The sequence below is a fragment of the Botrytis cinerea genome, chromosome 8 (assembly GCF_000143535.2).
Source record: "Botrytis cinerea B05.10 chromosome 8, complete sequence".
In the NCBI taxonomy this organism is placed as follows: domain Eukaryota; kingdom Fungi; phylum Ascomycota; class Leotiomycetes; order Helotiales; family Sclerotiniaceae; genus Botrytis; species Botrytis cinerea.
The window spans coordinates 1,127,162-1,153,319 of NC_037317.1; the positions used below are offsets into that span (position 1 = coordinate 1,127,162).

Here is a 26,158-nt window from a genome sequence, read left to right on the forward strand (position 1 = left end):
TGACCATCAATCATTACATGATATGTTCTGGAGCCGAGTAGCCCCGGGTTCGATTCCCGGATTCGGAATTTCTCTTTTGCATTTTTTCCTTCATCTTTCTATCATTTTATCTTTTTGGAAATAGATAGATAGAGAGAGACATATCTTTTGCTGATATCTGAGCGAGAATATGATTTAATCAGTATTGCCACTTTTTTATGAGGATTTGGGCGGGGTAACGGTAAGTGGTGGGGTAATATAAACACGAGCCGGAGTTGAGCCGCGCCGCCAATGGGAAAGTTGTATATTCACAGGCTCGATTTGGTAACGAAACGAGCATCAAATAAAAAGAACAATTGATAAAGAACTTGCAACTTTGATACTCGAATTCATAATTTTGGATATCTATCTATCTTTTTACCATGCAAGAAAGCACACGCTACATACATACATGTTCCTCCCTCCTCGCAGCTCCTACTACAGTCGCCTCATAAAGCAATGCGAACAAATGCTAAATGCTCCATCCATCTCTGCCCAATCTAGGAGTTGAACCTGGATCTACTAAAAACAAGAGCTTTGTACTGATTGTGAATACATTTTTGCAAATACACAGATCCAGGAGCAAGAAAGGAAAACAAACGCCCTACGCCTCGCAATCCTCATGACGTCTTTTGTTCTTTTATTCTAGGCAGTGAAGATTTGATCACCATAGTACCTCACCTCTGCTCTATGTATGGACTATCAATTCTATGCTTGACTGTGTATCTTGCTTTGTCTCATCCTTGCTAGTCTATCGTTCACGTTGGACTAACGTCCATTCATACTATGGATATCATGATTAGCTTCCACCCCCATAACATCAAGAGAAAGAAGAAAATTCAAAACTCACCACTCTTCCCTCTTCATCCCCAGTATAAACTCCTTTCTCCATGGGCACCACGCAAGTAATACCCGCCTCCACATTTCCGTTGATTGTTGTTCTCCTCCCATGCGGCCCTGTCGACCTATTGACACTCGCATCTCTCCTTACTTCATCCACATGATCTAATCTCTTCACTAATTCTAATTCCCATTTCCCACTTTGTTTACCCACGATTTTACGCCATATACATACTATTCCTCTTTTATGCCCCGTGAATAATAATGTACTCTCCAACCATTCATTCCCAGTACCTTCGTAAAATGCACAACTATGTACGTAATCATCATGTCCTAGATCTGTACAGACATTTTGCTCGAGTAGTGCTTCGCCGTTCAAGGTATAGAGTGCAACCTTTTGACCGCGACATAACATAATGTCACCAGTTACGTCATTAATACGTGCGCACTCGACAGCACGACCATGAGTAAGTTTGCGAACGAATTCTAAACGATTAAGATCCCAGAGAAGGACAACACCATCGGACGATGCGCTGAGCATTGTACTGAAGGATTTGCTGACTGCGAGAGTAGTTACGGGTGTTTTGTGTCCGAAGAGAGAAGAGCGAGGTTGGAGATCAACAGTTTTTGACGAGGATGTTATGATCGTATGAGCGGAAATGACACAATCTTCGCCGGCTGTGATGAGTGTTTGCGAAGACGCAAAAATGACGGTAGATAATTGGCCTTGATGAAGATTTTCAAAAAGTCCAGCGAGCTTTTTGGAATCATTGAAGTAAAACCGGACGCTATTGTCAGCGAAGCCCCACTCTAGGTATTTATCATAGCTTGGAGGAAGATTTAGACGGAATGCTGTGGCACAGAGAAGTCGATCTAACTTAGCGGAGTAAGTGAGTGACGCGACACGTTCGTGACTTTCTATCAATGGAAATGGTAGTCGTGTCAGAGATTCTGCTGAAGTATCCAGTCTCTTTGTCTTTTGACGCATATCTTCTCGAGATTGATGAGGTTTAGAAAATACTTGATGAGGTGTTTGACCAAAATTATGAATGATTCCAATCGTTGCTAGTCTTTCGACTGGATCTTCGATAGTATCAAGATTCTTTGCACCGTGATATGAAAGGTGGTGGAATACGTTCACACTTTCTATAGCGGCTTCTCCGCGTTGCTTGCAACCAAAGATAAGATCGATCCATTGGTGTAGATTCTTACTCACAAATGGGCTTTCTAAAGCCTCGCGATGTTTAGCAATGAATATCTTAGGATCGCCCTTAGCCCACGGTGGAAGGTCAACAGTATCTATACCACCACCGTTCCCCTGCCGCAAGCCAAAATTGTATCCGTTGTTATTCGTGAGAAATTCTGGAAGGTAAAAGAATTCTGGTATGAGCTCTCTTACATCAGACATGTTGTTTCTGGATGCAGAATCCCAAGCTTTCGCGATTGAGTAGAACAATCTATCAGGATGATCAAAATTACCTCCTTGAAGTAGCAAGTAGGATTGAACAAAGGGTTGAAGTCTGATCAAATACGATGTAACAATCATGGCCGATGAGTAATGAGTACCATAATGAAAGGCGGGGGTAGTGTTATCCATTTCTGCAAATGTTTTATATCTTTCAATAAAGTCCGCTTGACGGGAATTGTGCTGCGCTCCCATCGGTTTTGATAGGTCCCGGAATGAAGCAGGATTGTTCAGATCTAGCTCTTCACTAGTGTAATCGGCCAGAACCCAAGGGAAGACAGGGTATTGTGTGAGATCGTTAAAAGTACGACCAGCCATTGTATTAACGAGCATCAAATAGTGAAAATTTGATATTTCTCCTTTTGCCCATCGTCGCATTGCTGGATTCCAAGCAGAAGAGTTGAAGATGTTACCAAATTTGGAACCAAAAGTAGTAGGTGTATCATCCGATACCTTGAGAGCCTCAAGACGCCAGCCATCTTCTGGATTTGGCAAACCAGAGCTACCATTAGTATGTGGAGCTTTTGAGGAAAGTTTTGAAAATAGATCATCTCTAAGGCTGGCTGAGATAGCTGTAAGTAAATAACTGCGACCGTCTGTGAAAAAGACTTCCACAGCAACATCTCGAAATAAGAAACGACGTTTAGAAATACTAATGACATCGCTCCACTTCCAGCTTCTTGATTCTTGCTCAGTTCTGAGAGGTTGAGTAGTTTTCTCGCTTGCCTTGTGACCAGCAATCATCTGTAGATAAGGATCTCGTTCCTCCTTGGGAGCCATCGTAACATTCACAATCTCTCCGTCAGATCGTTGGAAGACGTTATCAATCAGATACAGGGAATCCTTGCCTAGAATCAACAGGCCCTCAACTGCTTCGAGTCCAATGATTCTAGAGATGTTGAAAACGTGTTGCACTGAATCTCCTCTTTGAAGACTACGCATAACCTTTCTATTTTTGTCTTCAAAGCCATCATCGCCATCGCCAGGCTCATTCGGATCATCAACAAGCTCGAACTCCTCTTCTTGAACAACATTATCCGGATTTTCATTTTCAGTTTCCTCTGATGGATTCTCAGTATTCCTCTCAGATCCAGTCTGGCCATCAAAGCCCCTAGGCGGTGTCACTGCAGACCTCGGTGTCGAATCGATGTGCTGAGACGGGGCGAGGCCTCCAACTTTAGTGTTAACCTGTAACACGTCGTTTGTGTTTGTCTCAGTGGGACGTCTTTTGGGTTTGTAATCATAATTTGGAGCAGCGCGATCTGGTAGCATACGAAGGCGCATGCGATTGCGACCCTCGGTCCTGTCCAGTTTCCACTTCAAGGGAACCCCCCGATCAAATACTGCACAGGGTCTATGAAGTTCTCGGTCCATCTTCGAAAAAGTAGAAACAAGGAAGCTGAAATTATCTTGTTGATCTTGTTGTGCTCTTTGGTGCTTAAGATGTTCGGATGCATAAATGTTTTTCATCCATAGGTTTGATGCGAGATCATGACGAAACAATATATCTTCGTCATTAAGATCATCTGCATGCCACTGCCTGAGCTTTTCGCGTCGCTTGGTAACGCGGATTTTAAGAGTATCTTCGTTCCTCTCATTTTCTGCGTTAACAAAGTCTTCCCAAGCACGAGACATTGCACCAAAAAACAGAGCATCGAGCTCAGCTCTGTAGCTATCAACCCATTCCGCAAAGGTCTCATTGTCCAGCTCGGTAAGCTTCTTAAATCCCGAATCTAAATATTTGTATTGGCCAGGCATAGCATGACGTAGCATATTAGATGTTTCTTCGGGCTTCTGAACAAGCAATATTCGCCAAAGGTTTGCAGCTGCCAGACGTATACTTTCTTTACTATCCACTAATTTGACATAAAGCTGGTAACAGATGAGTTTCAAGAAGTTATCTTCAGTTACATCGGCAGACAGGACTACGGTTTGCCAATAGAGCAGCTTATCCATGAATGCTAATGCTTCTGACTCGGAAGCTTCTGGCACATCAAGCTCAGATAGACGAAGTAGAGCGACCCTAAGGAAAACGCTTTTGATCGAAGCAATGGCTTGGCTACATAGGCGGACACTTTTGATCTTGGACACTTCAGGTCGCTCTAAGTATTCTAGTATTGTTCCTGCAAAGTCCAATAGTGTTTCAGCACCGCCAAGAAACCAGCCTTCGAATACAGCTTCACCAATATGGAGAACAAAACGAGCCATGTTCTGGATGACTCTAGGCTCCCACAATGACTTTTGGTCCAACTGAACAGTAGTTCCGAGCTGAGATATCATGTTACGCAGCAAGTATGATTCAAAGTACGCCTGATGTTCTTGGAAACCAGGGGGAACTTTGAGAAACAATCCAAATCCGGGAAACTCTTTACGGGCCATGACTTGGTCAATGAAGACGTTGACAACTAATTCTAGCATGCCTTCAACTATTGCGTTACTAACTTTTTGTGCGGCAATTCTTTTCTTGGGCGACATTATCAAACTAAGTCTAGCAGAAGACGGGCTGTACTCCGAGGGGCGAGATGTTAACAATACAAATGAAGATCCTCGGCGAAGAGGTTTCGCTTTGAGAGTTGTAGGACTAGGTGGAAGGAGAGTCTCTACTGTTGAAGTACGGACAATAGGTGTAGGCATGGCTGATACGCGAGACACCGGTCTTATGATGACATCGTCGCCTTCGAAAGTCAATGCAGAGTCACGAGAGTTCAGTTCCGTCTCCGGACTAACAGCATCTGAACTAACAACTACTGGGAATAAAACCGCAAGCAGATACCTGACATAGTCTGAAGATAAGGCGAAATCCCTAAAGTCTTGAGATTTGCTATGTAAGTCTGCGAGAAATCGGATGATTGTGTGTAGAATAACAACCTGCTCTGCCAATCGTTCTCTTTTAGGCTGCTGAGATTCTATTCCATAGTTAGTACAAGGCTTCATAAGAACGTCAGCGATAAACTTACGTCGAGACTCAAGTTCTTTCGTAAGAGACATTGATCTATGCCGAGTTGGTGGTTTAAGCGTATCTGTTGGCGAATCCTGATCTCTCCCATTGCCCTTGTCATGAAGTGGCGAGTCAGGGTCATCTTGGTTCCGCAGAACATCCTTCAAACCATGTTGCATCATCGCCATAATTACGGGCAGCACATTGGGATACACAATTTTGCCTGTGCCAAATGTGTCCAGAAGATTGTATAACTCAAATGGCTGATCGAAATCAATATTCGCGACGTCATGTCCAAACAAAATGCCAAAACAAATGGGCCATAATGTTGGGATATCCCACCACCTCTTCAATCTGTGACGCATGATAGTAAAACCTCCGGTTTTAGTCGAGAATTTTAAAGCATAGTTAGAGCCATGGACGACCAAGAGACGGGCTAATATTTTCGAACCAAGAACCACAACCTGTGGGTCATCCTCCGTTAAGAGATGTAAGAGCCACTAACAATGTTAGGAGAAAATCTCAATGAGTAAAAGCTTGGAATAAATACCTTGTTCGTCACAGTCCTAGCAAATTTGCGAATGTTTGAAGTGGTGCCTTCCTCACACAAAAGCTCAGTATACATTCCAAGCACAGAATTTCCAAGCTGCCTCTTAGTCATTATCTGCGAAGCTATCTCATTTGCATCGAAAACAGTGCTAATAGTTGGTCTTCTTGGGCCTCTTGATATCGTGCCAGATCGTGTTGGAAGCGTTGACCCAGGATTCTTGGGGGTTCTCGAAGCAGAACCCGTAGGCTTGTGATATGCATAAGTGATGAAAAGAGCAAGAGAACGAAAGACTTCCGCTGTCATATTACATTTGACTAAACTGGTGAGTGCTTCCATGAAAGAAGGAAACACATCTACGGGGAACAATTCGGCCTTTAGAGCATCTAGGAATCTTTTTACAATTCCTGCGGACAATTAGCTAAGGTAATCAATCTTAGGTGTGTCTAGTAGACTTACGCATTCGAAATAAACGACGAGAATTGAATTCATGATACTTGCTGTTGACGCCAAATGTGATAAATTGTTTATAGTATAGCCTTTGAGTGAGTGAAGCTGTCTTCCGCCACATATCAAAGTCGACGAGTAAGATCCGATATGCAAGAGGGTTGATTATAAATGATTCCTCAGGTGTCTCATGGCTGTAGCCAACAAACTCCAGTACCAAGCTCAGCAATTGAAAACCAAGTTTATCGCGATCATCTTCGCTCATATTCGAGGTATCGGAGTTGCCTGTCCTTGTCGCAATAACAGTTCCGGCACCCATCTTGCCACGAAGAAGGGCGCCCAATATTGCGTAGCCGTTTTCTCGCTCCATAGCTTCGCTGTTTCGCCAACTTGCGTTGATACTCTCAAATAGATTTTCTACAGCCCGAACGATACTCTCTTTTGTATTGGCGGCTTCGACCAACTTCAGCCCAATTGCAGTAAACCCTCCAAGCCTCCACATTGCATCGTCCAGAGCTTGGGGAACAATGACTACTGGTTCACCTGTCAAAATCGCAGTGCCATGGGCTCTAGTCAAGGCATCATTGATGGCAGGCGTGGATCCATTGATAGCCACGGAGGTACCACTGTTGTGTGTCAACTGGAATAAGTTATTTGAAGCTGTTCGATTCAGCCCCCTTGACAGTTGAGATTCTGGTCCTTTTAGTCGGTCTTCCTCTCCAAGAATAGCAGTAGGCAGAATGCTTAGTAGGATGCGAGACTCCGGTACTAATATACTAGCCTTTCCTCGTATAGCTTTGAGGATGTCCGAATTGTCTTCCTTCCCGGGGTGCATGAGCTCCTGACGCATTCCCAAAGCTGCGGATGCCTCATACGTTTGGAAAGATCCCATGCAATCTTGAAAATTTCCATTATATCGCGGTCCTAAGCGATAGTAGACAGCCACTAAATCGTCGCTAATTACATCCTCAATGAGATGTGCTGAAGCCAAAGACCAACGAGAAAAGACAACGCCACGTCCGAGGCGAGTAGAAAGATCTTGTGGAGTTCCAAGGAAGGCTTGAACTGGATGTGCTTTCGCACTAGTTGAGGTGAAGGACGCGAAACTTTCTGTGCTAGCATTTATCGGTGGCGGAGGAGCCGGATATTGGCATTTGACTTGCTCCGCAAATTCCCCATCGACATAAAGAATTGCTTTACTCGAAGTCATCGTTCTAGGACGTCGATGAACTATTGCAATATGATACCAACGGCGTTCTTGAAACGTTGTCGACTTGAACCTGACACTAGGTCGCGACGAGGAAATAGATGTTTGTAAAATGAAATTGTGAGTATCCTGCTCAAGATACGCCAGTAGGAAACAGGTTTGAGTCTCATCATAGGCCCCGAAGATGGTTGTATGAGCATTTGGATCAAATTTATCCACGAAAATCCAGGCTGTGAAGGTATAACCTCCCACCGTTGATGGTGGTGGAAAAGATCTTGCTAGCGTGGGAAGTTCTATTGAAGCAAAGCCATTTAAAGAAAGGTCAAATTGAATATACGCAGGGGTGTGAGATTTCTTCATCGTACGAAGCAAGAATTCGCTGGCAATAGGAGACTGGCTAGAGACTAGATATTGGGCATCATTCAAGGAGCTTATACCGAGTGACATCAAAGAACCGCACAAGTTTTCGACGGTCTGTCTCTCGGTAGTAGCAAGGGAAGAATCAGAATCGAAAGCAAGCGGAAGCAGAGTAGATAGTACTCCCGTCGAATGCAAAGCCAGCAAACTGTGATTTGAAATTGAAGAAATTTTGGACAATGTTAGAATGACAACCAATGCAGCTGGATTTACCGGAACGCTGGAAACTCGAGGTATGGTCTTCCAGAAGTCTATGATAACTGGAACAATATCTGCATGATGTAGCAACGAACTCTCGCGCAGGATGGCTTGTAAACGAGTCTCCACCAACTCGAGAACTTCTTCATCGCTCTTGATGTTTTCAGACTCGCGTTCCAAATCTTGGGGTGCGATTACTGTGTATTTGAAATCCTCAGATAGTACGGGATCATTCGACTCGGTTCTTGAAGGATGGTGTTCAGCAGCAATTTGACATAAAGTCTCAAATCTCTTGTCGTCCAAAGCGAATGCAAGAAGCCGCCCAAAAAGCTGTGCTTCGGTCCATATATCAGACTCACTACCACCGATACCAATACTAGCTATTATTTGCTCTAAAGCAGCCCATCCTCCTCCTTCAACCCGACGCTTGAAGTATCTCCTATTCCCATGATGATCACGAAATGTTTGTGCCAACACCCCCAATATGTTTTCGAGAAGATCGAAGAGTCGAATCTTATCTTGCTGATCCCTCTTGAAAGGATTATAGAATCCCGAGAACGCTCGAAGGGTGCTTAATAGGATTTGGTACCCATGGAGATGTCTAAAGTCGTCTTTTGATCGCGATGTTTGCGAAGATGCTATTAGAAACACCCGGATACTCTGAACTTGTTCAACAATGGATGGCAGGTCGGGATATGCATTCTCAAGACGCTTTTGGAGGGCCGTAGATAGACCATCTAGGAGGACTTGTAGCTCTGCGGTAGCTTTTGTTGCTTCTGGGGGATTTGATGCCGCAGTCGACGAGCGATGTCTTCGGCCTCGTGTCGACATCTTCCACCCCGCCTATGTCCAGCTTGGGGGATCAATGTTTCTACTTGCCCCGCATTAGTTATTGGCTTATCTCGGTTTCTAAGGATTTCGATCGATCCTGCGTCCTTTTGAAATATTGGAATCTAATGAGTTGCGATCAAGGTTGACTTGCATCGAGGTTGGGCTTTGTTTGATACAGGTACGCGAGGTGGGGATGCACGAAACTGGGTTAACAGTATCAACCCAATCTTGATACTTTGTAGAAATGCGAAGAAACGCGAGATGCAGCGAAAATAATCTCAATTGTCAAATTAGCATAAGTTCATTGTAGGTAGGTCCAACGTTGTTGCTATTCACTCCATTCATAGTGTCAGCCTTATGAACATCATCGTCAATGGCAAGGCCAGCCAGCTTAAAAGTTGTAGCCTTAAAACTAATGCCTAAATATTGAGAATGTGTGCAAGCCATGATTGAGGTGAGGAGGAAATCTACAAAAATCAACTGTGAACGATTCTTTTCTTGATTCTTTTGGGATTTCAAAGTATCTGTATCTGTATCTGTATCTGTTTGCATCGAAATCCATGGGCGTGGAACAATTCCTGGTCAAGCATTCCGGCAGCCATTACCAGAACAAACCCCCTTTCGGAGCCTTTGAGCTATGAGCAATCTCATCAATCCAAAACCAAGGGTCACGTGCGGGCTCTACAATCAGCCTGAAGCCGGAAAGAGCGCTGACACATGCTCAGCGCTTCTGACTCAATATTGAATTTAGATTTATCGATAGAAATAGTGATAGAAATCATGCGGAGGATTGTCTCACTAGGGGCGAATTCAGAAGACGAGACACAGGAAAGGTTGGAATTAATAGACAGGAGGCTAGGAAGCTAAGAGGAACCGGTATGCGATGACTCGAAATGCACACGTTTGAGTGGTCTCGTGTGAGGTTGACCGTTTCGATTTGATCGTGTGGATTTACTTTACAGCGACACTGCTTCTCCTGCCATCCATTAACGATCAATCACATCATGATGAAAGCCACACCGAATAATACCGAATGGGTGGTGCATGGCCTTCCAGCACGGTTTGAGACTGTTCTATCAATCGTTATCTTCATATCTTCGCGTCTTCACATCTTCACATCGCCTCTTCATATCACCGAGAGAGCCACACCGAATGGGATTGACAAGTAGGGTACGACACCGCCTCGACCGCCTTGTTGTTTAGAATAGCTCGAGAATAGCTCGAGAATAGCTCGAGAATCGATCGTAGGTATTGGTAGAATTTCATTGATTGACCCCGAGTTTCGCTACTCTTCTCGTACCTGAATGATATGTGGAGACCCAGCCGGCTTATAAATAAATACGTACCTGGTTAGATGCTGCTAGCTGACTGGCTCGAGACTGGCTCGAGACTGGCTCGTTCAGACCCTGATGGAGCGCAAGCTGTTGGTCGCCTTAAACTCTAACATCATAGGCAAGAGCAACATACATGGGCGTGGAAGCTCCCAAAGCTGGATCATGGAACAGTTCCAAGGTGGGAATGAAACCAGGATCATCGCAACTTCCCTATCTGATGATTCAAGGGATAGGACTGGATGACTTACTCGCACATCGTCCATCGTCCATCCTTCACAGCATCCTGCACAATCATCATCATTACCGCGGTACAATCACATGATTCACGTCCAGAGATCTTCATGCTATGGTTGAGACTAAAAGCGATGCATCTCTTGCATACCCGCACCCCTTTGATAGTGAGGCGCCGCCATGCTCACATTTCCCATCTAACAACACGGCATTTTGAGTTTCACGACATTGTTTGGCCATTGCAGCCAGAGATAACACGATAGATAAATAGATCACGATACCGATGCCGACAGATCACGATACTGCAGATCCGTGTCTCCCTGGTAAACTTTCGGTCTAAAAGGCCCAAAGTACGGGGGAGAAGGAAAGGGGAGAGAGAAACAGTACCTACATCGGAAGGTAAGACAACAGCGAAACCAGGATCCAGAATCCAGAATCCACAATCCATAATCTGTACAGAGCAGTCCATCATCCATTATCCGTTATTATACCCATCCTCTTGCATTGTTTTGTTTACATGATCGGATTGTCTCACACCCTCACACCCTAATGGATTACTAGAGCGACGATAGCTTTCTTACCCGTACCCACATCCATACCACACCCATACCACACCCCTACTCTCCCTTCTGCGCCGACAAGCCTCCCCAAATTCCCTCCCTTATCGCTTCGTCAGTTCGGTCTGCGTGATCCATTCGTCACTGATAAACTCAGACGCTAACCCCCAAAGTGGCCTAGATCCAAACGAGCATCGCCCCCGTAGTTGCCTAGTGCATCTTTGTCGGTTCCCCGAGCTTCGCAGTTCGTGTAGTACTTCAACACCTCTCATATCCTCCATCATCATCCATCATTCATCATCTTCTTCTCTTCTCATCAATACTCTTTCTCTCGAAGACAGCATTATCACTGTTCTTCATCAACCACTCTTATACCACCCCTAGTAATCCAAGCAAGCTTCATATAAACTCTTTGTTTTCTCTCATACATCACATCTATTCATCATGCGTGGAATCTTCAGCGTATCGCTTTTGCCGCTATTGGTCTCTGCGGCACCATTCAGCACCGAAACCATTCACGAAGGCGCTGCTCCTCTTCTTTCATCAGCAAACTCCGTAGAGGTCCCAGCCTCCTACATTGTTGTATTCAAGAAGCACGTCACCGCGGCATCTGCCAGTGAGCATCACAGCTGGGTTCAAGACATCCACTCCACTGGCGAAGCTCAACGAACCGAGCTCCGAAAGAGAGGGCAATTCCCAATTACCACCGATATCTTCGAGGGTCTCAAACACACATATAACATTGGCAGTGACTTCTTGGGTTACTCCGGTCACTTTGATGACTCGGTCATCGAAGAGGTCCGCAAACATCCCGATGTAAGTACAATCCTTCTTATCATTGCAGCACCAATTGCGTGCTTTCTACCTGGAATTTCGTTTCCAATTGGGTTCAAAACATCCTTATCTTGATGGTTCCCTTGATCCCGATACTTCCAACAAAGCCCACACAAGTCCATTGTTGCCGGCTCATTCACGTACAGCGATAAACCCGCACGTGATGGCTCATTATCCTCACTTCATGGTACATTATTTTTACGTAACAATTGTGCTAATCATTACTCTCGCAGGTCGAATACGTTGAGAAGGATTCCGTTGTAAACACATTAGAAGACCCTTCGGGCGAGGTTGAGAAGAGCGCTCCTTGGGGTTTGGCTCGTATCTCCCACAGAGATTCCTTGACCTTCGGCACATACAACAAATACTTGTATGCCGCCGATGCGGGTGAGGGAGTCGATGCTTATGTTATCGACACCGGAACCAACACTGAACACGTTGATTTCGAAGGTCGTGCACACTGGGGCAAGACCATTCCATCTGGCGATGCCGATGAGGATGGAAATGGACACGGAACTCACTGCTCCGGTACCGTTGCTGGTAAGAAATATGGTGTTGCTAAGAAGGCCAACGTCTACGCCGTCAAGGTTCTTAGATCAAACGGTTCCGGTACCATGGCAGATGTTGTAAAGGGTGTTGAATGGGCTGCCAACGCCCACACTGAAAAGGTTAAGGAGGGAAAGAAGGGCTTCAAGGGTTCTGTTGCCAACATGTCTCTCGGTGGTGGCAAATCTCCAGCTCTTGACCGTGCCGTTAACGGTGCCGTTGATGCTGGTATCCACTTCGCCGTCGCTGCCGGTAATGACAATGCCGATTCTTGCAGCTATTCTCCAGCTGCTGCTGAGAACGCCATTACTGTCGGTGCTTCCACTATCGATGATGCCCGTGCCTACTTCTCTAACTATGGTCCTTGCAACGATCTCTTTGCTCCTGGTTTGAACATTCTCTCAACCTGGATTGGTAGCAAGTACGCCGTCAACACCATCTCTGGTACTTCCATGGCCTCTCCCCACGTCGCTGGTCTCTTGGCCTACTACCTTTCCCTCCAACCATCTAGCGACTCTGCTTATGCTGTTGCTGAGATCACCCCTAAGAAGTTGAAGGAGAACATCATCGCCATTGCTACTGAGGGTGCTCTTTCTGAAGTTCCATCTAACACTAAGAACGTTCTTGCATGGAACGGTGGTGGATCTTCCAACTACAGCTCCATCATTAAGGCTGGTGGATACGTTGCCAAGGCATCCAAGGATGTTCCAACAACTGTTGAACTCTTGGAGAAGGCCATCGAGAATGACTTCAACGTTCTCTCTGGCAAGGTTGTCAAGGGCACTGAGTCCATGGTTTCTAAGACCGAGAAGCTTTCCAAGAAGATCCAAAAGATGGTTGATGAGGAAATCAACGAATTTTTTGAGGAATTCAGCTCTTAGAGTTAGATAAATCTCGCCACATATTTTGGCATAGATCTCGATGGACATTGTCCTTCACCATTTCTTTATGAGTTTGTTACGATGGTCATGGGTCGGAGCTGGATGGATGTTTCTATATGCATCTTTTGATTACTGGAATTTTCATTGCGTTTGCGGATAGGAACACATTAAGGGGGTCTCGTCGTAAGACTAATTAGACCAGTATTTGTATTAAATTGTATCAACTCGTTATTTCTAATAGCATACCTTTCATGATAATGTATTATTTCGTGACTTTTGAGTAGTGACTTCCAAAATTTGTTTATTGAGAATGGCTTGATGTAGTTACTAATGGCCGTTGCGTCCATGCCTCTTTCCTCAACCAGCGTTGACGGAAAGAACTCTTGTTACCTTCCCTCGTATGGCCTCAATCTCTCCTTTTCACATATCGTGTCTTGTCTTCTGTTGAAAGTCGGCATTCACAATTTTTTTGGTTCAATCAACTTTTGGTTAATACATGCATGCATGTAATAGCTGTATCACGCATTTAATTTCGATTCATTCAAAATTACCTCCTTTTGTAAGCATTCCATAAAGGACATGCTCCGTCGAAATAGTTCTAGTCGACCTGTTCGAAGCAAATCAACATTATCAACCTATCCAAAACACGATTTTGTCGACCCTGAAGAGTCTCGTATGCATGCTCATGCTGCAGCAATGCATGCTTTCAATAGGGCCCAAGAGAGGAATGGCACTAGTTATGGAAACAGGAACGGTCTTTCACGAAGCAACACTACAAGTCAAGAAAGTCAATGGCGGCCGAGTCAACAAAATAGTTCTACAAGTCTTGATAACCCAGGGCTCAAGCGTCAGCAGAGTGTTCGATTTGCAGGCCCAAATGCGGTAAAGAGGCGCCAATCAGCGGGGAAAAGGACGGACCCGCCAGCACTGAACCAGAAACTAAGTACTGCTACTTTGGGACCTGTTGTGATGACCACAAATACTCCAGTCCCAGCAGTGTATCGTCCACCCAGTCGTTCTTCTTCAATTGGCAAAGCTTCACTTAACAAATCAGTCGTTCGAGACTACTCTGCTCATAATTACGTTACCAACTTAGATTTCGATGAATACTATACGCAAGAGAACGATGTGGCCTCGACGCCATCTTCATATCGGCGAATCAGAAAGTCGAGGTCTATGTTCAGCCCCTTGTCAGCGCCAACCAACATCTTCTACAGCAATGGCAGCCCTGATCGCACCAATTGTTCATCCACTCCGCGGACGCTAGAGAATAATGCTCCATTACGGGCTCCAAAATCAATGAGCTTCCTCCGAGGGGGGCGGGACTATTTCAAATCTACATCGTCTTGCGAAAGAAATGACGATGCCGTCCAAATGGCCAGAGATAGATTTTTTGTTCAAGCCAATCAACAAAGACTTCGGGAGCAGCCATCTTTTCTCTTCAGATCGAAGGCACAACGGCAAGAGAAGCCTTTTCGAAAGTCGGTTCGAAGCAGCAGCGGAAAGTCTGCAGCGACATATGATTCGGCCGAATCTATGAGAGAGGGTGGCCTAAGAGCCAAAGCTCGCAAGGTATCCCAAGGATTAAAGAGCAAACTCCGAAAAGTTTTTGGCCGCAGCAAAGACGAACCCGTCGCTATCCCTAATCAACAGGTGGATGCCATTGAAACTCACGTTCGAGAATACGCTGGACAATTAGCGTCAGATCATGAGTCGTTCGATGATATTCCTATACCCGATGAGGCCGCATTTGCTCATGTGGCAGCTAGAGTCCCATCATTACGTGCTATTGCTTCAAGCCAGAGACTCAGATCACAAAGTGGTAGTATTCGTAGCTTACGAAGTGATCATAGTGATGAAAAGTCCAGAGTAACAAGCTGGACCAATAGTACAGCTAACAATACTGTTACCAGTCAAGGATTGCGTCCTCCGCCTAGCAGAGACCAAAGACTTTCTATAATCAATGAATCAGGCACGCATATCTCTAAAGCAGCATTTCATCGCCCAAATGTAAAGAATCAACATCCAGCTTATCCTGCATTTCATCGTCCTGGCTATATCCAATCAATTCGACCAGGAGGTGTAGATAGCGCCAGACTTTGCTCTGCTTTGATGAAGCGTCTCGACGAGAATAGCCCAGAAGCAATACTCGCAAAGTCAAAGAAAGCCAGCACTGAAACTCTCGGACTTGAGAAAGTACCTAGACAAAGTAGCTCCTTTACCAATACTCTTTCACGGCCCAAGCCATGGATTAGACAGGTACCTCCTGACTGTGACCCAGGAAATCAGAGCCAAAATCAACTTCCTAACGTATACTGTTCGAACAACGCTGGCCCAATACCCGTCACGAGCGGCGAGGAACTACCTGGTCAGGCAATCGACTCTGAGTATCAATTCAAATCTGCAGGTTTACCATTACATAATCCACAACTTCAAAGCCAAGACGATGTGTTTTCCTCACTCCCAGGATCTAGTCATGGCAACTCCTTTCACCACGGTAGCTCATTTCATGAAGACAACTCATTTCATCAACGTGCTCACCAGCGTAATTCAAAGTCTGCACACAGACGCCACTTATCCGATATTGATGCCGCATATGACCCTGTGCAAGACCCTTCAGGTCTCACTCCGCAGCAAGTCGCACAGCGGGACGATCCTATAGTTCCCAAACCAAAAGTTATCCGCGAGGCAAGGTCTGCATTTTTCGGAGGCACGACATTTGCAATTGACAGAGTCGGAAATACAAGTCCGTATCGTCGCGCTTTGGCGGAAAGCGACAATTCTGCTGCCTACAACGAAGTGAGTATGGCACCGGTAAATGATGACGTTTATAGTGAGAGTGTTTACTCTCGAAGTATTGGCCGTAATCTTTCGGAGGCTATGAGTAGTGATACATCGGTACCGCTCCCAAATGTCCGTATGCCGTCATTGCCCGTCGATGGCTCAACTCCCAATGGTGGCGCTGTCATTATCAACAGCACAACCTATCGTCCAACTCATCCAAGACAGCGAGGTGACAATTCCGGTGGTTCTATTGAGTGGCAAACATGGATGTCGTCTGAAGTGGCAAAGTTGGAAAGACCATCTGAAAACGATCGCGTAAGCGTCAGCAACATCGAACAATCACTATCACCCACGCCTACGATGTCAAACTCCTTTCACATTGTGCACAGAAGAGAAAAGGCTCAGATGGCTGATGATGATACGGATATCGCTCAGAAGAAACTTCCTGCTGGTAAACAGCCGCTTGGTCTCATTCAACAGAATCTTAATGCCCAAGTTCTTCTGAAGCCGATTTTGAAAAATCGCTCGACGACATCTTTGCCTGAAGATGATTTCATTGATAACTCTAAGCCGTTTAATATTCCTTCTGCACCACCACTTCCTCTTAGATCGATATTAAGACCAGCACAAAGCAAAACGAGTCTGAAAAGTACCTCGAACTCTCAACACGCACCAACCCCAAATCCCGTCACTCAAACCCAGAATCCAAATACCAGCGCTCGCAACGTCTTGCGCAAACGTCTCTCATCTACAACCCTAAGAAGCGCACCAACAACACCTAATCATGGTGTAGAAAAACAATCCCCGAGTACGCGTAATGTACTCCACAAACGAAACGTATCGGAAGCCACGATGAAAAGCGGCAAGAGTATTAGAAGCGTGAAGAGTTTCGATACGAGTGGAAGTCAAAGCCGTAGCTTTACCACTAGTCCGGCGAAATTGGTCAAGAGGAGTGGGAGACCGGTGTATAATTTTACGCCGCAGAGTAGTCCGGGTACGGGTATTGGGGCCGCGGTGGAGAGACAGTTTGGGAGTGCGAACGCGAAGCCGAATGCGAATACGAGTGGAGGTTTGTATGGAACGGGGAGATCGAGAGTGAGGGCTGGGGGCAGGGAAAATGAAAGGGTCGGTGGAGGCGGCACGGATGATGTTTATGGGGTTGAGGGAAGTGGGGTGGGGGATTCGAATGGGTTGGGGTTGGGGTTGGATCAACAACAGGTGGGTAGTAAACAGATGGTGGATATGTTTTTGAGTAGTAGACGAAAGAGAATTGCTAGTGTAGGGACGATCGCGGGGGGGAGTATGGGGGGTGATGGGGGTGGGAGGAGTGATGGTGGAATGGATGATGGTGCGGTGTTTCTTTAGGCGTGGGGATTGGTGTATGAGTATTGGGAATAGATGAGAGGGTAACGAAGTCATGACTTATGGATTTGGGTGCTTGAGACCAGGATTAGGATTAGGATTATGTATATATTTTTAGCGGGTATATCATGTATTATACTTGGTGACTCGGTTACTGGGGATTGGAGAATAGAACAATAAAGCGCTTGTGAGAGGGCTGATATAGTATGGATTAGGGTCGATGACATTACTTTTGCTTTTCTTTTCTTTTTTAGAAAATTAGAGTTTAGTGTAAGTAGACAGCTGGTAGAGTAGTGTAGTGTAGTGCCAGTATGAATGGTAGTTGAGGTATGGAAAATATTAGAATTCATTGGAATGTTTGTTTATTGGGATGTGAGATGTGAGATATGATTGATTAGATTGGGTTTGGGCTTTGGAGGAAAGATGTAAAGATGTGAATGTTTGTCTTGGGAGTATTTGGGGGTTGTTGATGGTTGTTGATGGTTTTTAAGAGAGAGGAGAGGTGGTTGGGGGGTAGGGAAATGGTGACGGTATCGTAGATGCTAGACGATGGGCGGAATACGGTGACGGAATGATCTAGTGGCGATTTCATGATATTCGAGGAGAGAAGGGGGATTTTCCCCTTACGGAAGTGGAAGAGTGTCTGAGATGGGAGATGGCGCTATTTAGTCTAGTCTACGAGTATGCTATGGTGTTGTTTCGCACTGATTGTTGTTTGTAAGGATAGTGATGGGTGGGGGGTAGGAACTCGAGAGTAGAGTGGCGTGAAACTTAACTGGTTTAGGAAGTCGAAAGTAGAAAGTAGAATAAAGTGAGCTACTACTGTGGTTTTCCTCCGTACTCACGAAACCTGTTCGGGTGTCTATGTATGAGATGTCGATTGTAGGTTGTATTGTGGTTGTTTGAATGGGTAGTGGGAATTTGAAGACTAGATTTCTTGGCGTGGGTTTGGTTTGGTTTGGTTTAGTATGGTTTAGTATGGTTTGGTCTTGTGCTTGTGTTTTTTTTTGGGGGGGGGGGGGGTTGGAATCTAAGCGCGGAATAGTATGGGGGGATGGGGGGAAGGGGGCTTTCCTTTGGTGGATGGGAAGTTTTGCCTTGTGAGATTTGTGTGTTTTTTTCGCGGCTCTTGATGGGTTTGGAAGGACGAGATAGTGTGGAGGTTTGTTGTGGTTGGATTACTTGGAAGTTTGAACTTCGAACTTTGGTGAGATGGACGTCTTTGTTTGGAAAGTTAAGTATAGATTTTCCCTTGAAATAGTTTGTAACTCTGCTCATTACGGTGGGATGCTTATTTCTTTTCTCCCGGCTAGCTGCTCCCTGTATTTTCTCTCCAAATGTATGTCCTCGTATGCTTCTATGTGTTATTTTTGGGAATCTTGAAGAAACTGAGGTTCGGAGCAACGCTCGCCAGTAAATTATCGTACTTTTTGTTTAAATTCGGTTTGAGGCTTGCGGGATTCTCTACTCTTTGACTCAAGGTGTCTCGAAGGTAGTGCGGGATGGGCTCTGTTGGCATATGAATGGTTAGTGATGGATAAAGTTGAAGAGTGAGGATGGAGCTTACGTTTGTTATTGCGTTTGTACTTAGAGACTATGATGTTGGCATGACTAAGAATGGCATGTTGGTTACGGATTATATCAAATCAAATCATCAATAAACCTCGAAGATCAATGATGTAATCTAAGTCTTTTGATAGTACATGATTAGCGTTGTCATTAAATAAGAGAGGAGAGAAGAAAAGAAAAGCGGAGTGCAAATAAAGTCCATATCAATTCCCAGTGGTTGACTAAGGTGTTGAGTTTTTCTACACCATGTCTTCAACAAACTGTTCCGCAAATCAACCATGGTCCATACAGATGTATCTTTCGACAAGCTTGTATGTAACACAGAGTCAGCAATGCACCATGCGCGTTGCCCTCAGTTAGCAAGTATATTCTTGATTGTCGTTTTACTATTTTTGAATTTTTGGATTTCTTTTTGTAAGAGAGCGTAGTTGGTTAGCCCTTTTAACTGTGGAGAATTTAGGATTATCATTGGTAAAAATAAATGAGTTATGTAGGGAGTTTGAGAGAACTGGTACTTCTGGATCGCAACATGTGATGGGCCTGGATAGAGGAGGTTCATAGAGAGGTTTCCAGGCGGGAAGAGTGGAGTCACTTCTGGTCTACTTCTTTGGCTGATGTTCATTGATACCCACAGAGTGGGTAAGTATACTGGTCAAATCATAGGATTAAGACCTCCATGTGTAGTTGCGTTTGAACTTTTCGTTAACAGACGGGAGAAATCGTTCTAGGATATGAAGTAAAGAACAGGTTCAATGGGTAACTATGAATGCATTTGGATGAACCCTTCTAAATCAAAGTAGAAAAAGAGCTGAATACTTACTATTCTTCAAATGAGATCAGAACTTGTTCACTAAATTTTGCCGTAACTTTATGTGTTTGAAGTCCTATCCCACTTCTTCCATGCATATCAAAAATCCTAAATAGTTGGTCCTCGATGTAGAATTAGTAAATGACACTATACACTTTTTGGTTCTTACTTTGAATACCCGAGATTATGTACCCTGACAGAATTTCAATCTCCTAGTTGGTACCTCTTGTCCTTACTCTTCGAAGCTCTTCCTTTTTGGAAAATGCCTCTTTGTAAAAAATGTTTATCTCTTAGATTTTATGCCTGAACTAGCTTGGGCAGTGTTCTTCTTGGTTGACAAAGAAACTGAAAGCTCGAGGGCTCAGTGTGTGATTGGTGAAGAAAGAGAAAGCTTAGGATGTATTATTCGAGTAATTCATTGGGATGGGTAATCATAAAGAAGCATGGAGTAATCTATTAGCGACTGTTTATCTTTCCGAATTAACGCCTTAAATTTGAAAAATTCCAGGGGATAAAGAAGAAGTGAAAAGTAATTCACAAGATACCTGCAGTGTATCATACCATAAGTTTCTTCGAAGTGTTTATATTGCCCGCACAGGTGGGCCCTTCAAGGAGCAAAGAAAATATCAAATTAATAATTCTCATAATTCAGAGATCACATGCAGAGTGAAACGTATAGTCCCAGCTAAAAGCAGCTCCTTCACCCATCCTCTATCGCATACGCCGGGTTGGCTGTGTGGTTAGACTCTCTGACTATAGTAGTAATGAAGACTTCAGCCCGTCATACTGAATGCTTTGCTCTTAAGTTACAACTGCGGCCAGAGAGATTAACCACGTAGACAACCCAGCGTATGCCATAGAAGATGGGCACCAATTTTTGTTGCATTTTTCATGCTCCTCCACTTCCTTTTATGCTAGGGTGGATCATATATTTTAAAAGATAATGTTATTGGATGGAGGAGGCTGGGGAGAATATTGGGGTTTACAATATGAGAGAGTAGTTGGAGAGCTAGCTCACACTGTTATCAATATATGGGAAAGTCATGATATTGAAAGCTTTACTAATTTCAGGCGAAAGAAAGGTTCAAGCTTATCAACATTAAAATTAATGATCACACAAACTCAAGCTATCTATACATAGGACATGTGAAAACCTACAGAAATATATGACAGTGGGGGCAATGAGAAATTGAAGCTAGATTCTGTCTATTTCAAGTTCCTTTGGTCTTGATCTGGCCTTTATTCAGCTTGGCACATTTTTTTTTCAGAAGAATTGTGCGCTCTAGGATTGAAATAATCTTTTACAAAGCCTCAAACCATGTCAAAGTTGATGAAGACCATTTGATATCGGAGAGCATAAGACTCTCATAGTATTCTTTCATGCCTTTCAGATAAATTAATCATAAAAATAATGAAAATTTATACACCCAACGTCAAAATCTTCAAAAACAGCTTTTGTCCTTGTTCTGTCATTCATTGTTTTTTGATCCCGTGATACGGGGTAGCGAGAATTCGAGGGGTAAACCACCAATATCACTTTAACAGTTGACACATTCAAACTTTATATATTCAATTAAAAGAACTTTCAACACATATCTTGCTAATCATTAAATGGCTAAAGTTGCTTAATCCGATCATAATCTGGCTCTGAAAATAGGAGTTCATCAATGAACTGTCAATATTTTCTCACCAGCCATACCAAGAATTTGATGCAGGTTACGCAATGTTGATCATTCCTTCAAAGAACGGGCTGTTCTTTTTGATCCACTCGTTTTACAATAGGTTGAAGTCTCCTAATGTAATTGGAGGAGTTGAGACGAGTAAGTTGCGCCATGTTCGGGAGTTTTCTTGACCTGGTAAACTACTTCGCAATTCAGCGCATGTCAAACATACCATGATGTGCTGCGAAGATTAATACAAACTCCCAATATAAAACGCAAGTAAGATCCCAGAGTCTATATACATAGCTAGAATTATCGAAAAATCACGTCAATCATGTGGCATTTGCAGCGCCTACTGGATATTCTTGCGAAACCGCACTCGACACGACAACTGACAACCGGCAAAAGCCATGCTCAATACCGCACAATCTGGAGCAAATAAGAATCAAAGTGAGATCTCAATATGCTCTACTCTTTGCACTGCTAATCATCTCAATAGAAGCTCGAAGTGAGCTGCATCCCAACATTTCGATCAAACACGGCTCATACAATATTCAAGACACCAGATCCAACTGAGCCCAACAACAAAAATCCTCAAGTCTCCGAAAGCAGCGAAAAATCAAAGTGTGCGATGGTACAGAGAGCGAATAAGAAGCAAGGGCTAAAATAATAAGAACAAATTCAGGCAATGGGAGGAGTGGTAGTACTTGTGCCCCACGAAGATATCTCGCAGACTAATAAGATAAAAATCGAGAATCTGGATATTATGATTACATTTTACAGGTGGTTCCGGCATACAAAGAAGATGGAAGTACAAAGTGCATGGACATAGGCAAAAGCAATGAAGAATGATACTGACTTGGAGCCGGTTAAGCTCTTAAAAGATTTATAGACAACTTCATGATTACAGTGAAAGTATTACCACAGATTATCGCACATTTTTGGGAGCTTAAGAAGAAGGATCGATAAGGGTTCTCCACTACCGTTTGAGAATCGATGTTGGTGAGGGCCACAATATTGGGTCAAAACTATGGCCTAAATCCTAATTTTTCAACTGCGAAATTTCGCTGGCTTTCCCTTTACCACGATCTGCCTGAATTGAGTGATGGAAATCACCCTACATGCGGACAAAGAGTGGTCTTAATTTAATATGGAGGTTATAGGGGGAATTAAATAAGTTGAAAATATCGGATTAAGTCTTCCAGCAGAACAAAATGTCACCAAGAGGCAATGGAGACTTTGCAAAAATATTGTGAGGGCAACAAACATACATACGAGCAAAGTTTCATATAAGGTGCCATGAATAATACGTAATCTACAAGAAAACTTCAACAATCGAACTCCAACCAGCCATGAACATGGCCACCAAGATTATAATAAGCCATTCGTACGAGCGTATCATCTCATGATTCGAAACGCTGGGGTTGAAGTTTGGGCCGCCCAAAACATGTACGTCTCTATAATTGTGATGAGAGGAATATATAAGAGACCTGCATACTGGATTACTGTTCGGCAAACGTTCCACAGATATCTATAATAAACTGCATGATTCCACGCCATACACTACATATCTAATCCTTCAACCAACATGACCTCAGACAGAAAGTCTCAGAAATCTGCAACCAAACCCCCAAGAAAGCCCACCCAAACCGACCTACCAACACAATCAGCATCAACATCAACAACACCCAAACATAAGATTCCCGGGATTTCTTTAATATCCGGTAGCGAAAGAGAAGAGAAAAGACGACAAGAAAATAAAGAAGCAAACGATGTTATCGATTCTATAAAATTTAAAGAGATGGAGATGTCTGGAATGAGGAATCGAACAATCACGAGTCTGCATTCTCCAGGTAAGAGGGAAGTTAACAGACTTTGGGCGGAGTATGAGAACGCCAAGAAGGAAAAGAAGTAGGGAGTGCAAGCAGGGAAGCATAAATCGTAGAGAAAGCAAGGGAATGCGAGGTTGAGATAAGCGATCTTGGTGGATGAGGAGGAAGAGCTTCTCATGGAGTGCAATAACGACGATGCTGGGTGTGTTTGGAATGAATGCAGGTATTTCGAGACAGAATGAGAGGAATCTAGATGCCTTTGAATGAATATGGGGTAAAGATCATTATTTCTCCTGCACTAATGTCAAAGAGAAGCAGAAGTACTTGCAGTGTTAGAAATGGCAATGTAATTTCATTATTCAAGTAATTCTTGCATGAAAAAACTGCTCATCTGCTTTCTTGAGTAGCTTGAGTAGGTAGAACCAATAAAGTGTGCATCCCAAACTGACCCGGGATTTATAGCTTACCTATGTTATTACTAATACTAGCTAGACAAAAGATCTATTCCAATAATGTCTCTGTGTAAAATGACTCCATGTACCTTGTATTCATTCAGAGTCCTTCACTTTTCTTAGCATTTCACCATTACACTATCTCATCATTCAAAAGATTCTCAAACCATAACCACATACTGATCTTCACATTCACAGTCCCTCACCTTCCCACTCACTTCCAGCCCATCCACAAATCTTCCTCTCCCTCACCTTCATCTTAATCTTCATCTTCATAATCACCAAACCACCACGAACAAAGTCACACCACATCACAGCACAACACGTTTCACTTCCATGAACCAACCACATTTCCCTGTCGGCCAAGATGCACAATTCACTTTCCACTTTATATCCCTTCACACTATCCAGATCATCCAAATCCTCCAAACCCTCCAAAGTTTCCTAAACATCAAAGTCCCATTACAAATTCCCACCCAAACCAATAAACCAAACCCAACCAAGCTAATAAACCAAAACCCCAACAACCGTCTCTCCTACCCTCTACAACTCCCAAAACTACCCAGATCCAACATCCCTAATAACCACCCAATAGCGAATCAGTCAATCAATCAATCACTCACCATTTCCCAAATCCCATCTAAATGAGAATTCCACCCTAACAACCCAGCCCAGCCCAATTCAATTCAATTCAATTCAATTCAACACAATTAATTCACCCCTTTTCCACTCTCGCTTCGAGATCCCCAAACCAAAAAAAAAGAAAAAAAAAAAAGGAAAATTAACAATTATTCAAACCTAGATATTACAATAATGACCACAATGACAATTCCAGACATTCATAGCAATATTAAGCATATAAACTATAAATCCAAGAAGAAAACGATGAACTTGCCTCTACCACTATACTGCAGAAAGCATTTGATCGATCAAAGAGACGTTTTGGTATTTTTTCAAAGACTTTAGATTGATCATTAAGAACATTTTTTTTTCAGATACTGATTGGATTGGATTGGATTGGATTGTGATTGTGAATGCCAGATCTGCCTATTTTTCTAGACAATTCATTGTTTTGAGAGAATAAAAGTGTTGAAGAAGAAATACAAGTACTGTATTCTACTTAGATACGGTGCAATATCTCTTAAAGAAGAAGCTCAAGCAGCAAGCACCTTCAAACAAGCACACCACCCTCTCAAAGCTCCTACGCGGTACAACTGTGCGATCTTTCGAGCTTTATAGCATATTGTCGATCGTAAAAGTAGCCATGTTTCGCAATTATCGCAGCAAGTTCATGGAGGAAAGTGAGAGATTGGCCGAATCCAAATCGGCAGCGGGGAAAGAATCTCTAGACGCTCCTAGAGATATCTCTAGAAAAACGGCAACAGCAAGTCGAAGATCCAGACGAATGCCCAGCATGGAGAAGATGGAGGTACCTGTTGATTTTCTTCGATCGCCAGAACCAGAATCGCGACGTGAACCACGCACTCGACGTACATCACGAGAGCCCCTACGAGAACCACGACGAATTTCCAGCAGAGATCAGATGCAAGATTTCGGTATACTTCCTCCCAGATTAGAAAGACACAAATCGAGCCAAAGATCGAGACGAGCTCCAAGTATGGAGCGAATGCAAGTCTCGGTTCTTTCTTCTGATTCTCCAAGACGAGTCTTGAGACCCGTACCAAGACCAGTGTATCCCATCGCTGCTTCTTCCAACCCGGTCAATCTATCTACCTCAAGCCCATCTAGTTCGATGAGAATGTCAGCCGATGATCTAGAAGGTAGCGAATACCTCGAACCAACATTGGCGGAAAGTACTTTTGCACGACAGAGTGTTTCTAGCACCGCTCCCAATCCTGATTATGGCACTGTAAGCGCGTCGTTGAAGCCGTGGAGAAATGCCGCGAAATATATGGAATGGGGAAACGTTGCACAATATATGGGCTTGAAAGGCGGACGCAGTGGAGCGGAGAACAAGAAGTCTGTAACGAAACAACCTCGTCCGAATCGTACACCCGGTTATACACCACAGCATTTCGAGAGTGATGGGTTCGCATTCCAACGTCCGTTGACAGCCACGGAACAAGAGTTGCGAGAGCGTATCGCAAGAGAGGCTAGGGAGAAGGAGGAGAGGGAGAGACGCGAGACCGAGGCTGAGGATGCCGTGATGGATACTATACAGTTTGGACCATCAATTCCACCTTATATTCCGAAGTATCAATCTTCCTTTGTCAACCGCAAGGGATTCTCTTCTCCTAGTGGAAGTGGAAGATTCTCAGCTAGGGGAGAGAACTCGCGGAGAATGAACAAGGACGAAGAGAGTAATTTATAGTTTTGGGAAGAATTCAGCAAAGGTTACTGAATTATGGATTATCACAACTCGATGATCATGGTACTAA

At 43.9% G+C, this 26,158-nt stretch overlaps 4 protein-coding genes across 8 annotated transcripts; 3 read left to right on the forward strand and 1 right to left on the reverse strand.

The window, feature by feature from the left end:
- Window positions 1-348: 348 nt before the first annotated feature.
- On the reverse strand, window positions 349-9,314 carry Bcbph1. The gene is made up of 5 exons (XM_024694544.1): window positions 6,268-9,314; window positions 5,812-6,215; window positions 5,281-5,761; window positions 869-5,229; window positions 349-802 (listed from the first exon to the last, which is right to left on the reverse strand). The coding sequence occupies exons 1-5, from the start codon at window positions 8,906-8,908 to the stop codon at window positions 770-772; spliced, it is 7,920 nt and encodes a 2,639-aa protein (XP_024550334.1). The 5' UTR covers window positions 8,909-9,314; the 3' UTR covers window positions 349-769.
- Window positions 9,315-10,316: 1,002 nt separating this feature from the next.
- Bcser2 lies at window positions 10,317-13,584 on the forward strand. 5 transcript variants are annotated; one of them, XM_024694547.1, is made up of 3 exons: window positions 10,317-11,153; window positions 11,204-11,846; window positions 12,098-13,584. In XM_024694547.1, exons 2-3 carry the CDS (start codon window positions 11,475-11,477, stop codon window positions 13,289-13,291), a joined length of 1,566 nt encoding a protein of 521 aa, XP_024550338.1. In that variant the 5' UTR covers window positions 10,317-11,153; window positions 11,204-11,474; the 3' UTR covers window positions 13,292-13,584. The 5 variants fall into 5 exon arrangements, with proteins under 5 accessions (XP_024550338.1, XP_024550335.1, XP_024550337.1 ...); XM_024694546.1 differs by having other exon boundaries at window positions 10,317-10,872; window positions 11,035-11,846; XM_024694545.1 differs by having other exon boundaries at window positions 10,317-10,872.
- A 109-nt stretch (window positions 13,585-13,693) lies between these two features.
- BCIN_08g03000 (hypothetical protein) lies at window positions 13,694-17,780 on the forward strand. The gene has a single exon (XM_024694549.1). It carries the CDS (start codon window positions 13,871-13,873, stop codon window positions 17,438-17,440), a length of 3,570 nt encoding a protein of 1,189 aa, XP_024550339.1. The 5' UTR covers window positions 13,694-13,870; the 3' UTR covers window positions 17,441-17,780.
- A 5,928-nt stretch (window positions 17,781-23,708) lies between these two features.
- On the forward strand, window positions 23,709-26,137 carry BCIN_08g03010 (hypothetical protein). The gene has a single exon (XM_024694550.1). The coding sequence runs from the start codon at window positions 25,024-25,026 to the stop codon at window positions 26,089-26,091; it is 1,068 nt and encodes a 355-aa protein (XP_024550340.1). The 5' UTR covers window positions 23,709-25,023; the 3' UTR covers window positions 26,092-26,137.
- The last annotated feature ends 21 nt before the right edge of the window (window positions 26,138-26,158 follow it).